General features: G+C 41.6%; 1 protein-coding gene across 8 annotated transcripts in view; it reads right to left on the bottom strand.

Moving 5' to 3' along the window:
* Window positions 1–12579, bottom strand: part of MBNL2 (muscleblind-like splicing regulator 2) — a 74571-nt gene that overhangs the window by 16090 nt on the left and 45902 nt on the right. For 2 of the 8 annotated variants that reach the window (XM_010192226.1, XM_010192229.1), the window contains 2 exons: window positions 7191–7344; window positions 2340–2434 (listed from right to left, as the gene is read on the bottom strand). In XM_010192226.1, coding sequence (XP_010190528.1) covers window positions 2340–2434; window positions 7191–7344 — 249 coding nt within the window. Of the gene's footprint in view, window positions 1–2339; window positions 2435–3864; window positions 3901–7190; window positions 7345–8001; window positions 8056–12579 lie in introns of all 8 variants that reach the window. The other 6 variants (XM_010192227.1, XM_010192223.1, XM_010192222.1 and 3 more) reach the window with 5 other exon arrangements.

Genomic DNA, 12579 nt, shown 5'->3' with positions numbered 1-12579 from the left:
TTCCCTACTTCCAAATACACAGTTTTTTACAGTTTTTAGCTTTTAGTTTTCAGAGGTTTGCAGTGACTAAAATGAAGACAGGGTCAAGAAGAGGACAAGACGGCCAACAGCACACACTACAGAAGCAAATGAGGAAAGCTGCTGGGGTGGGACTCATCTCTACCACGTGCGGTGGTGCAGAGCTTCGGCTGTGCATCTACACCCCTTTCAGGACCCTGCAGGGCAATTTACCTTGCCTGAACACGGACTTCAAGAAAAGCTGACGAACTGGATGCCAAACCTCCGAATGCTTGAAGCTAGACAAGTGGAAACCCCTCCCTGTGTTAAACTGCCCTTTAATTTTGGCATGGAGTTACAGGTATACATACACACAAATATACACAACTAAATAAATACAGACGGACACTTTTTACAACTCCTGTCAAATTTAAAATGCTTCAGGGCTCTAATGCAAACAAAATCTGCACTGGGAAAGGAAGGGCTCTGCCTGCCGTCCTGCTAGATGAGAAAGTGCATTAAGGCACACCTATGTCTGCCCAGTGACGCTAGGTACTCATGTGAAAGTACTCCTACTAACTAAAAAGAAACCTCCAAAAGACTGCTTACTGGTCTTTTTGTAGGTGTACATGTATTTATTCAACTTCAGCCCCAGTGAGCCCCACTGTCACTCAGAAGTGCAAGCAGCAGAGCAGCACTGGCTATATTCCCACACTGGAGAGGGTCCCCAGCTGACACCCTCCCCAAACGACCCCGTTTTCTCATAGTCCCTTGGCACCTTCAAGTCCCTCTGTCACCACTTTGGGGCCACAAAACTGTACAACCACCAAACAATTTTCTGCTACAGATGCTGTTATGGAAAGTGAAATGCACCATTTGCCTGCTGCACTTTCCTCCTTGGCCCACACATTTTTTTCATTAAAACAAGCCAGCTCTCAGAAAAAGAACATATAAAATGACATCCCTCCTTTGATGAAAATGCTAGAAGCACAAACACCACAATGGTGTCAAATAAGCCTTTCCAAAAAAAAAAAAAAAGAAAAAAAAAAAGAAAAAAAGGAAAAAATTAACTGGTTTGTGTTTCTTTGAGAAAGTAGGGTGTATTTCAGAGGTAGTATATTTTTCCTGAATTATTACAAATAAACTCTTGTGGCAACTTCTATTTTTCCACGGGATACTTTAAATAGTTTTGGGACCAACAGTTTAAAAAAAAATAAATCTGCTGTTGTAACATTATTAAGCAAAACGTCTTCACTGATCTCTCTGTAATTCCTTGGTAGGTGGAGGAGACTGAATCAACGGGTGAGGGCTTCTACCGGGTCTGCTGCAGCTTGTCCTTGGCCAGAAGCAAGGCAAGGAAAGGTGATGGGGAAACATGGCCCTGTGCTTTCTCTTGGTGAGCAAACTTGCTTGCTTCCTCCTCAGTTTGACCTCTCAGAGCTCCTGAAGCAACAGAAAAGCCAGAGTGACCCAACTGCTGTGCAAGCCCCTCTCCAGGAAGATGCTGGGTGCATTGGGGTGAGGATCTCTGCAGCCTCAACAGAGGAGTCAAGGCTGCAGGAGATGCCTCTTCCCTGGGAATCAGGTCCTACAGGAGCAGGGGGAAACCCTACCGAAATGAAAACTGCCATTAACATAACAAACCACAGAAGAAAAGGAGAAAGCATCATCTTTCCTAGGCTGCCTCTGCCAATAATCCTATGGGGTCTTTATAACGATGTCCTTCCTTAGGGAAATATAATTCCCAGGTTAAAGATACACTTTTGAACACAAAGCAGGCATAGTCATAAATAGTCATAGTCTCAAGTGCTGTTTTGATCGCTAGCATCTACGGAAAACATTCAATTTTGTTTCTCTCATCTTTTTATTTCAGCTGCTTTGTTCCACTTATGATTTGAGACAGCTTCCATGCCTACAAATTAGTCACTTCCACACACGGCATGGAGAAGGCTACATTGACACACCTGAATGTTTGAAACCTCTGATCATCTTCCTTTTGAACTCAGGAGTTAATAAAATCGACTTTTGTAAGTAGTCCAGTACTACGGTGATTCTAACTCCAGCTGGGTTAATTACACAGTAATTAGGTACAAACATCGCAACACAAAACACAGCTACATCATTATTTGCAACAAATGTTAACTCTAAATAAGTGCAACCTGTCCCACAAACACTTGCTATAAACGACTTTAAAATAAAAGTAAAATTTGATGGGGTAAACACAGAAAAAAAAAAATTCTCCGGGAGAATTTTTTTTGTTAAAAAAAGAAAATTCAAACAAAAATCTCAGCACTCATTTAGAGTTCGGGATCTTGTGAAAGAAAGCTTTAAAAGGAGCAAACCTGATTTGCTGTGGCTGTTGCGGCGAAGGGAACACTTGTTGCAGGAGTTGTTGCTGCAGAGACAGTGGCGGCCGTAGCGTTGTGCATCATGGGTACTTTCAGGAGGGGAACCATGGAAGCAATGAACAGGAGGGTGCAGCATTATGGTAAGAGAAGTGGTATTTTTGGCATGGTGAATATCAAGAGCGGCAAGCCATCGTCATGGGTTAAACCGGCAGATGGCATGCAATCACAGTGCAAAGCGAGAAAGCGTGGCGGAGAAATAAAAAAAAAGGGAAAATAGCTTATTACAAGTACAATTAAAGGAAGGTTGTCAACACAATCGGCGATTCCCAGAAAAAAAAAAAGAGCAAGTAGGACCATTGAAAACTCAGGTGTTATCTCTAAGAACAGGATTACTTGTGCAAACGAGGTCTCTACCAAACTAAGCCTGCGACCTGGGAACTGTTACATGGGCAATTTGGTTTCCCCCAGTATCAATATAAAGTGCTCCAAAATAAAATCCTGCTCAAAAAACTACAGCGGTTTGTACTGGGAAGGAAACTCATAATTGTTTTTCCTAATTTTTAAACACAATTTTAAAAATGATTTATTTTCATGTGTCTTCATTTTGAAGTAAGCCAGATACTCACTGTCTTCCTTTATAATCCAATTTATGCATTTTTTTCCTACTAGCACTGCATAACTGTTAGACTTTATCTGAGTTAAATTACCATCTGCTTTGAGGCAAGAATCAGGAGAAGGATGATAATAATTTTCCTGATTTAAACACTACTTTGTTTGATCTAAAAAGCCAAGGTCGGTTTTGTGAAAGTTGCTGCTTTTGCTCATTTTAAGAATTAATTTTAATCAGCATCTTCATGAGAGAATTATTAACTTGATGTTTTAAAGGCTTGATATTTTAACTGCTTATCTCATTAGTCCCACAAAAAAAGAATCACTGGGATAAGGCTATAGAATAGAAGGAAGATTACTTTTCTGTCTTAGAGACTGTAGCACTGGACTTCCATTTTGCATGCCCAAAATGTGAATTCCAAGCTGCAAACACATTTAAAGAAAGAGCAAGATTCAGATCACAGGTTTCACGGGAACCTCTGTGGATCAAAGTAGGCATTTCTGGGAAACGCTGATAAAACTTTCTAACACACAGCAAAAAGGAGAAATAGGCACACCACTATGAAACTTTAAAACACTGATGAAATTTGCTGGCTTTTTCCAGTATTATGTGATTTTATAGTACTAGACAATATAAAATATAAAGAGAAATAAAACTTTGACAACTGAAAAGCAGACTGGAATTCATGGTATTATGCTTTTGCAGTGTAGTTGTTATAGCAGGTGATATCACATCTAAACTGCAGCTTTCGGCTACAGATCTAAACACTCTGCAAAGTCAACCAGAAGGACAAGTGAACCTTTAATTCTAGTCAGTGTCTAAATCTTGCCTAGGATTTTTGAAACAAGTGAATGAATATACATCATATACAGTATATGAAAGAGATCAATAAAGAAATTTGGAACCTACCAATACTGGTAGCGGGTGTCATGCACAAAACTGACCCTGCATGTCATGCAATGGTAAGTGAAAAAAGTGGATAAAGGGAAGAAACAGGTTAGCTGTTTAGAGTTAACATTCAAAGTGAGATTCAAGCATAACCACAGAGAAGTAAGTTAGTTAAATGCAACTGTAAGGTCATTCATAGTTTTGCTTTTACACAAAGAAGGTGATTATGTTCTTGGTAAACTACTACCCGAGTATACTCTCTGACTTCTGGCAGGTTTCTGTAGACTTACAAGATAATTCCTACACTTTTTTATTTAGTACTTTTACCCTTTCACTTAGTACTTTTGCAGCAGCAGCTTTTTGTTTACAGAAATGTCTTTGGTTAAATATCGCATTATTTGAGGATTTTAGAACTCACTGAGTAACTCAGCTCAACACTGTGCAACTTTTCGATGTGCAGCAGAGAGAGAACCTAACATTGAATTGGCCGATACCGTTCTCGAGGGTTTTGCCAAATTTGTGTTTGATGTTAATGTTCTTAACACGACACCTGAGGTGGAGAGGTGCTTCTGACCAAAGAATATATGACTGTGACAGTACAGTGCATATAGCAAGCTGCTGGAGGATACATGAGGAAAAACTTTTTCACTGTGAGGGTGACAGAGCACTGGACCAGGCTGCCCAGGGAGGTTGTGGAGTCTCCTTCTCTGGAGACATTCAAAACCTGCCTGGACGCGTTCCTGTGTGACCTGATCTAGGTGATCCTGCTCTGGCAGGGGGGTTGGACTGGATGATCTTTTGAGGTTCCTTCCAACTCCTGAGATTCTGTGATTCTGTAAGGAGACCAGTCCCACGTACACGCATATTTGATACAAAGTCAAATATGCTTCCTGTATTCCTGCTTAATTACTACCAGAGCCCCTTATCAGGCTGTCGCAGTAGCAGCGTTAACTATGAATGACCTTACCCAAGAACAGTCCCCAGAAAATACACACAGTTCCTCCTCTAGAGGCTATCGAAATACTAACAAACAGCAATGGGGAGAGAGAAAAGATCTGTTGTTTTTGAGATCATTCACCAAACAATAAGGAGAAGGTGACAAAGCAATCAAACTGATGTAAAACAAACGGAGTGCAGAACTTTGGAGGTAAGCCATGCTAAGTCAAGCCCCACACTTTTTATTAGGGCAGCAAGTGGTTAAGAAAGCAGAGAAATTATATAAAACAATTAAGTTTTATATATATTCCAGCAGCAAAACTTGTCTTAAAATTTAACTTAACACACACACACACACACAAGGAACACATTTGAAAATTATACCAGTTCAGAAAATATCACATAATCATTTACAATCCAACAGATAATGTCATGCAGTGCTCCTTAGACCTGGGTGGCATGACACAGTCCTTACACCCACCAAATACAACCTTCCTGGGAAACGTGGGAATATCAGATGTAGCATCTTTAATGAAAAGCTCGTGACACCCACTCATATAGAGGGGGTCCCCTTTTCCTAGCCTCCTCCCACACCCCACTCCTCTCTCTAACATCCTTTCGAGGTGCTGATGGTGTTGGCAAAGAGCAGAAGGTTCAGCACCGTGAGAGAGGTTTGCAACTCTGGGCTGGGGCTCCATCTGCTAAGTTATCCCTCTGTTTCTTCTTTGTTTTGGGGCTTGCCAACAACCTGGCCCTTAAGGTTTGCTTCCAAGATCCACCCTTCCCACCATCAGAAATTTGTAAGGAAACACTATAATTACACCCCTTAGTTGGAAAGAGGGATGGACAATAAAAAGCACAAAGAACAAGCTACTTAAGGAAGCATGAGTACTCCAAATGTCTGGGAAATATCCAAATACTATTTCACTGAAAAAGGCTTAAACTACTGTATTTTGTTAATTTAAAATCCTTGGCAATTTCACATGATAGCGATAAGCCCTGAAAGAGAGTGCTTAAGAGAAGGAACATTGCGTATCATACTGCAAATAGTCAGGGTTACAATGTAAAATGAATTTGTGGAAATTTCTGTACATTTGTAAGCACAGTTCACAGGGCAGTCTTCCATTCATGTCCAAATAGGCAGTCTCATAATTTGCTTATTTTTTTCAAACACTCCCATAAATGTCAGTACGTTTTCTGCCACAGATATTCTGGTGCACCAATGTGCTAAAAATACGGCATGCTCTAACTTACTGTTATAAATACAGGGGCAGGCTCCAAGGTTGTTACTCAGGCCTTATAGCAAATTTCCATGAAGTCAAAGCCATCTGTGTTTGTTTTTATCTTTAAAAACATATGGGAATGCTGATAGATCGGGAAATCATCGTGTGCTGCGTTTCATTCCTTGTTTAACCGACATTATTGCTATAAACTAAAATAACATCCCTGAAATGTCAGGCGCATTTGCAAACACATAGTTTTAAATGATTCTGGAAGTTCACACTCGATACTAAAATATGTAATTTGTTAATTACAAATGAAACCACAGGAATCATTAGGCAGGATCTTTACCTTTGAGAAGTTTGGAGTGGGAGTGACTGGCATAATTTAGAGGGCTGTGATGTTACTATTTACATGAGCACCTAGCACATTCTTTCTCTCGCAGCGCTAAAGAGAGGCCTTGCCACCAGCCATGGTGGAGTACAAGCAAGCTCCAAATACTCTGACGTTTACAGAGTTCTGAGCACTGAAATGCAAATTACATTCACTCGTCTTCAGGTCACCCCTAGGAAGTATGACCCCCAGCTATCAGCTGCAAATGCTAGGAAAAGTCCTGGTGGCATTCCAAAATGAAAACCATGAAAACGCATCTGATGCCTCAAAGCCCCTTAGTGCGGCTGCAGGGAGCGGCGTGCTTTGCCAGTGCTTCCACGCAGGTATCGACTGGGAGGTTTTGGCTGGTGCTCCCCTTCTCGTGTGCGGCTGGGGTAACCCCCACGGCTGCAAAACAGCACCCAGGGAAGCCGGAGGATGCGCCCTGGCCATGGCACGCTTCCTCATGGCATCGCTGAAGCCATCTTTTCCCAGCATTTCTGTTTAGCAGAACTTTGCCCTCTCGTCTCCTAGGAGAGCACTGGCAGATAAAAGTCAAAATACAGCCAATTTAAGGTAGAGAAAAAAGGGGCAAACTGTGGACAATGATGAACGAGGCTATGAATGCGAAAAGCAGCCTAATGGTGTGTTGAAATTTCTGCTTGAATTGTCGTACTTTGCTGGAGGAATTAATATCTGTAAATATCTGTGTAGGCTTCACCTCGAGTAGGGCAGGGAGAGTAATGAAATCTTCTGTTAAGTGCAACTGCCTTTCTACCTTAGGAACCCAAAATTGGTTCAGTGGGGGTACAACATACCTGTTGGGATAAACGCTGCGTGTTGCTGCAACTGAGCATTGGCAAGAGCCTGTTGATAGTGCAAGACACTGGGATTGAAAACGGCACTGGCACCATTGCTTTTTTCAAGTGCTTGTCTCTTTGGTAAAGGGTGAAGAACACCAGGAGGAAAGGCCTGTAAATAAGAAAGTTAGTTAAAACGGCATCGACTTAAGGTGTTGTCTGTAACATATACATAAATACAAAAATTTATTATTATTTTAAAGCGGCTAAAGATGCCTCGCCATGCATATTAACTCAAAGCACAGCAATGTAAAATGAGTGAAATTTTGTTATTGATAGCAAAAGCATGGTACTATTAACCTAAAACTGTAGCAGCACAACTACTGAAAAGAAAGGCCTTTAAAGCAACGAAAATGGCATTGCTTTTAAATAGATTTTCAAATATTATAGGGAGAAAAAACCACTTGTGTTTCATTGCCAAGTATTTTCTTTTTTTCATTTAAATACAATTTCCTATTATTATACAGATTAATGGATTACGTTAAGCGTTTTCAATTACAGAAGCAGTTTTATCTCAATTCGACTTTTCATGAGAGGATATTTAAAAAAATGAAACCATGTTAGGAACCAAACTAAATCGTCTGCGTTTATTACGTATGAGAATGAGATGGATAAATAGAGTTTCCGGTAAATTAACGAGTATGTGAAATCATTTCCGGTTGATGTTCGAAAGTAAAGCGATACAAATTTCATTAGTTGCTTCTCTGAAAAATAAAAAAAACCCAAAAATAAAGCTACATGCAAAGCAAAAGGTGAAAGGTCAAAGTACCAGGTCTACAGTTGCTTCGAGAGGTCGCTTCATTGCTTTGGCAGTCGACTGAGTCTTTTAATAACAGGCAGCGAGCACATGATGGCAGTGGGCCAATGGGATTCAAGCGAATTAACATACAGGTAAACAGCAAGCAGAGGTGCATCATGGGAACGGCATTGCATTTGTGGATAGGTGAGAAGGAAAAAAATATTCTGAATGCAATATACAACATACAAAACACTAGGCATGCACAACAACAAAAATGTCTTCTAAAGAAATGAATATTACATTTCGAATTAGTACCGAAGCAAAAATGCATCTACTATACCTTAGTTAAAAGCATATAAGAGAGTAAAATATAGATGTTTGAAATTCAGGAAAGTTGAGTAAAACAGCAGCTTGCAGACACTATTAAGCATCGTATAAACACTTCACAGAGATGCAGAAAGTTTTAAGGATACGCCTATAAGAATTCCTGATAAGTTAGTTAAGTCACATTTTAAAGCGGAAGAATCAATTTGGAAGGCTACATTTTCAAACACAAAGCACTAGTGAAAGTTGTAATGCATCACAAATGCTACTGGTATCAGTGCTTGCAAGGTGAGTGTCTTTGAATTAAGAGAATTGTTGCATTCAATAGATTTGGGGTTCAAAAGTAATGTGTCTAGTAACACTAACTTATCATTAATTCTTTTTTTTCCCCTACAGTTGGGTCATTTTTGTAGATTTTTTTTTCCTTGTAACTTACCACATTATATTGAGAGGGAAAAAAGTCTTTCAGAATTTAAAAAATATTTTCTAAATTTTGCTACAACCTTTAGTACTACCTTCAGGAGCAGAAAGTAAAAAAACCTGCTCTCAGTTCATAAGCAAACAGTAACATATGGGTTATGATACTAGTCCAGCATTATTAATTTTTTTAAAAAGAAAATATTTAGACAAAGTACATAGGCATATTCACTTAAGTATACTTCATAATAAGATCAAACTTATGGCTGATATGATGGCATTCTGCAAAAAATCTTCTCATATAAAATACTACTTTCAAGTTTTATAGTGCAAATAATTCTTACAAACCTTTAGAAAGGAAAGAAAGATTTAATTAGAAATCAGAATTTTTAATTTTGAAACAGGCTGATATTTAGCTCTTTTCAGGATATGCAGATTATGTATATCTTGACATCAGTATGTGGAAATAAGGGAAAAAAGTGAAGAAAAAAAAAGAGGATAAGGCACAAAATGCCTCCAAACACCTTATTTATGGTCACCAGATTAGCTAGCACCAACAGGGTACTTTGCAGGACAGCCCTCACTTTGCCTATGCCTTGTTCCTGGCTCTGTCACACCTCCATTGCATGAGGCTTCCCAACACCCTCCCTATCTCTCACAGAATCACAGAATGTTAGGAGTTGGAAGGGACCTTGAAAGATCATCCGGTCCAACCCCCCTGCCAGAGCAGGATCACCTAGACTAGGTCACACAGGAACGTGTCCAGGTGGGTCTTGAATGTCTCCAGAGAAGGAGACTCCACAACCTCTCTGGGCAGCTTGTTCCAGTGCTCTGTCACCCTCACAGTGAGAAAGTTTTTCCTCATGTTCAGATTGAACCTCCTATGCTCCAGCTTGCTCCCACTGCCCCTTGTCCTATCATTTGACATCAGAGAGAGGAGCCTGGCTCCTTCCTCCTGACACTCATCCTTTACAAATTTATAAACCTTAATGAGGTCACCCCTCAGTCTCCTCTTCTCCAAGCTAAAGAGACCCAGCTCCCTCAGCCGCTCCTCATAAGGGAGATGCTCCACTCCCTCAATCATCTTTGTGGCTCTGCGCTGGACTCTTTCAAGCAATTCCCTGTCCTTCTTGAACTCTCCTTCAGCACATTTCTGGATTACATACCCTGATCTACAGGATCTGCTCCTCTGTCTGAGTCCAAGACTCGGACATAACAAGAAATACTTGGCAAAAAGCGAGGATCTGCAGAGCCTTTTTGTGCCCAAGCAGGGTGCTGTGCAGACAACGTGTGGCACCCCTCCAAGGGCACCCCCATGGGGGACATCATTCCATCTGCGGGGGGCACAGCCTCAGACCCACTCTGCAACCACCACGGATGGAAGCCTGCATGGAGGGGAAGCACTGCAACTGGATTCAGCACTATGCAATGATGGAGTCCACAAATTCAAATCAAGATCACTAAGAATAAAGCATTTCAGTTAATTACCTTTATTAACCAAATGCAGATCTTATCTGATCTCACTTGTTAACTTGTTCTCGCTGTGTTAATGACTGCCTTACTCCACTTCTCCATGCTCTTCTTAACCTCACCTCCCTAATTTTGAAGCTTTTTGCTGACTTTCCCTTCATCTTTCACAGCAAGTTCAGTCTCACAGTTTTCCCAACCTGAAGGCTTTAACTTGACCTGTTTTTAGACCTACTCATCAACCTTGTTTCCACATAGTAACCCTGTCTTTTCAGGCTTTCAGGCCTACTGCCCATCTTTCTCTCCCATCTTCATATTTTCTTTCATTTTGTCCTAACAGTAAAACCTCCTTTGCCTCTTTCTGTTCCATCAGGTAATCTCCTGCTCAACATTTGATCTCCTACATAACTAACAACCAAAAAAATCATAGCTATAGAGTGGAGAGGAAAAGAAAATAATAATAAAAATGATCAAACATACTGAGGAACAGCATTTGCCTGTTGTATGTCACATTGGTACGGTATAATGTCTCCTGGAATATAAGCAAGATCCACACAGTGGGTGTGCAAGGAGCTCCTGACTAAACTCAAACACAAGAAGGGAAGCACACAAGAGGTAGAAGCAGGGATGAGTGGCCCAGGAGGAACAGAGACCCACCTGGAGTTGAATCTGGCGAGGGATGTGAAGGACAGGAAGATGGGCTCTAACAGGTTAAGAAAAAAGGGAAGACTAGTGAAAATGTGCTGCTGAATGGGGCAGGTGATCTGGTGACATAGGGCATGGAAAAGGCTGAGGTACTGTAAATCTTCATCACTGCCTTTACTGGCGAGACTGGCCTTTGGGCCAATAGGAAAGTCTGAAGCTAGGAAGATTTATTCTTGGAGGAAGAGGGTCAGGTTAGAGAACATTTAAACAAGCTGGAGGTACACTGACAGGATGCACTGATGGGTGCTGAGGGAGCTGGCTGATGTCACTGCCAGGCCACTCTTAATTACATTTGAAAGGTCACTGTGACTAAGGGAAGCTCCCGAAGACTGCGAGGAAGTAAATGACACTCCTGTCTTCAAAAAGGTCAGGAAGAAAGGTCTGGGGAACAGCAGACTGGTCAGCCTCACCTCAGTCCCTGGGAAAGTGGTCAAGTAAATCCTCCTGAAAACCCTCTCCAAACACATGAAATCCAAGAAGGTGATGGGGAACAGTCAGCATAGATTTATGAAGGTGAGATTGTGCTTAACAAACCCGACAGACTTCTATGATGAGACTGGCTTCGTGCATGAGGGGAAGGCAATGGATGTTGTTTCTGTTGACTTCAGGAAGATTTTCAACATTGCATCCCATTTCATCTTCATAGACAAACTTCTTTAGTATTGGCTAAGTAAGTGGAAGCAGTGAGGTGGACTGATATTTGGCTCAACTGCCAGGGTCAAAGGGTTGTGATCAGCAACAACAAAGTCAAGCTGCAGGCCAGTTGCTACTGGTATAAAACTGGGAGGAGTGGTGGATACACAAGACACACGTGCTGCCACTTAGGGACCTGGAAAGGGTGGAGAAATGAGCTCAGAGGAACCTCATTAAGTTCAACAAGGGAAATATCAAGTCCTGCACCCGGGGAGGAACAACTCCAGGCACCAGTACAGGCTGTGGGCCACGCAGGTGGAAAGCAGCTTGGCAGAAAAGGCCCTTGGGGTCCTGGTGGACACCAAGTTGAACATAGGTCAGCAGTGCAGCCTTGCAGCAAAGGCAGTCAAGAGCATCCTGGGCTGCATTAAGGAAGAGCATTGCCAGCAGGTCAAGGCAGGGGATCCTTCCCCTCTACTCAGCACTCATGAGGCCACATACGGAGTGCTATGTCTAGGTCTGGGTGCCCCAGCACAAGAAAGACATAGACATACCAGAAACAGTGCCATAAAGGGCCTGAAGATGATCGAGGGACTGGAGCATCCCTCATTTGAGGGAAGGCTGAGAGCTGGGATTGTTCAGCTTGGGGAAGAGAAAATGCAGGGGCTCTCATCAGTGCATATGAGTACCTGATAGGGGAGTAAAGATGGAGCCAGAGTCTTCTCAGCAGTGTCCAGTGACAGGACAAGAGGCAATGGGAACAAATGTAAATATATGAAATTTCATTGAAATATAAGGTTATCTTTTTTTTACTGTAAGCATGATGTAATCATGGAGCAGCTTGTCAAGAGAAGTTGTGGAGTCTCCATCCTTGGAGTCTTTCAAAAGCCATTAGGCACTTGCTGGGCAATCTGTTCTAGCTCACCCTGCTTCAGCAGGGGGATTGGACTAAGTGGTCTTCAGAGGTCCCTTCCAACACCAACTATGTATTCACATTTTAATTTAGGTTGTACACTCTTCTGTGACTTTTTATGCTCTTTGATGCACCATGTGAATATTTTG

Source organism: Mesitornis unicolor, unplaced genomic scaffold (genome assembly GCF_000695765.1).
Source record: "Mesitornis unicolor isolate BGI_N332 unplaced genomic scaffold, ASM69576v1 scaffold2509, whole genome shotgun sequence".
NCBI classification, from domain to species: domain Eukaryota; kingdom Metazoa; phylum Chordata; class Aves; order Mesitornithiformes; family Mesitornithidae; genus Mesitornis; species Mesitornis unicolor.
The sequence above is the reverse complement of the archived record's forward strand: the minus strand, read 5'-3'. Positions and strand labels throughout refer to the sequence as shown.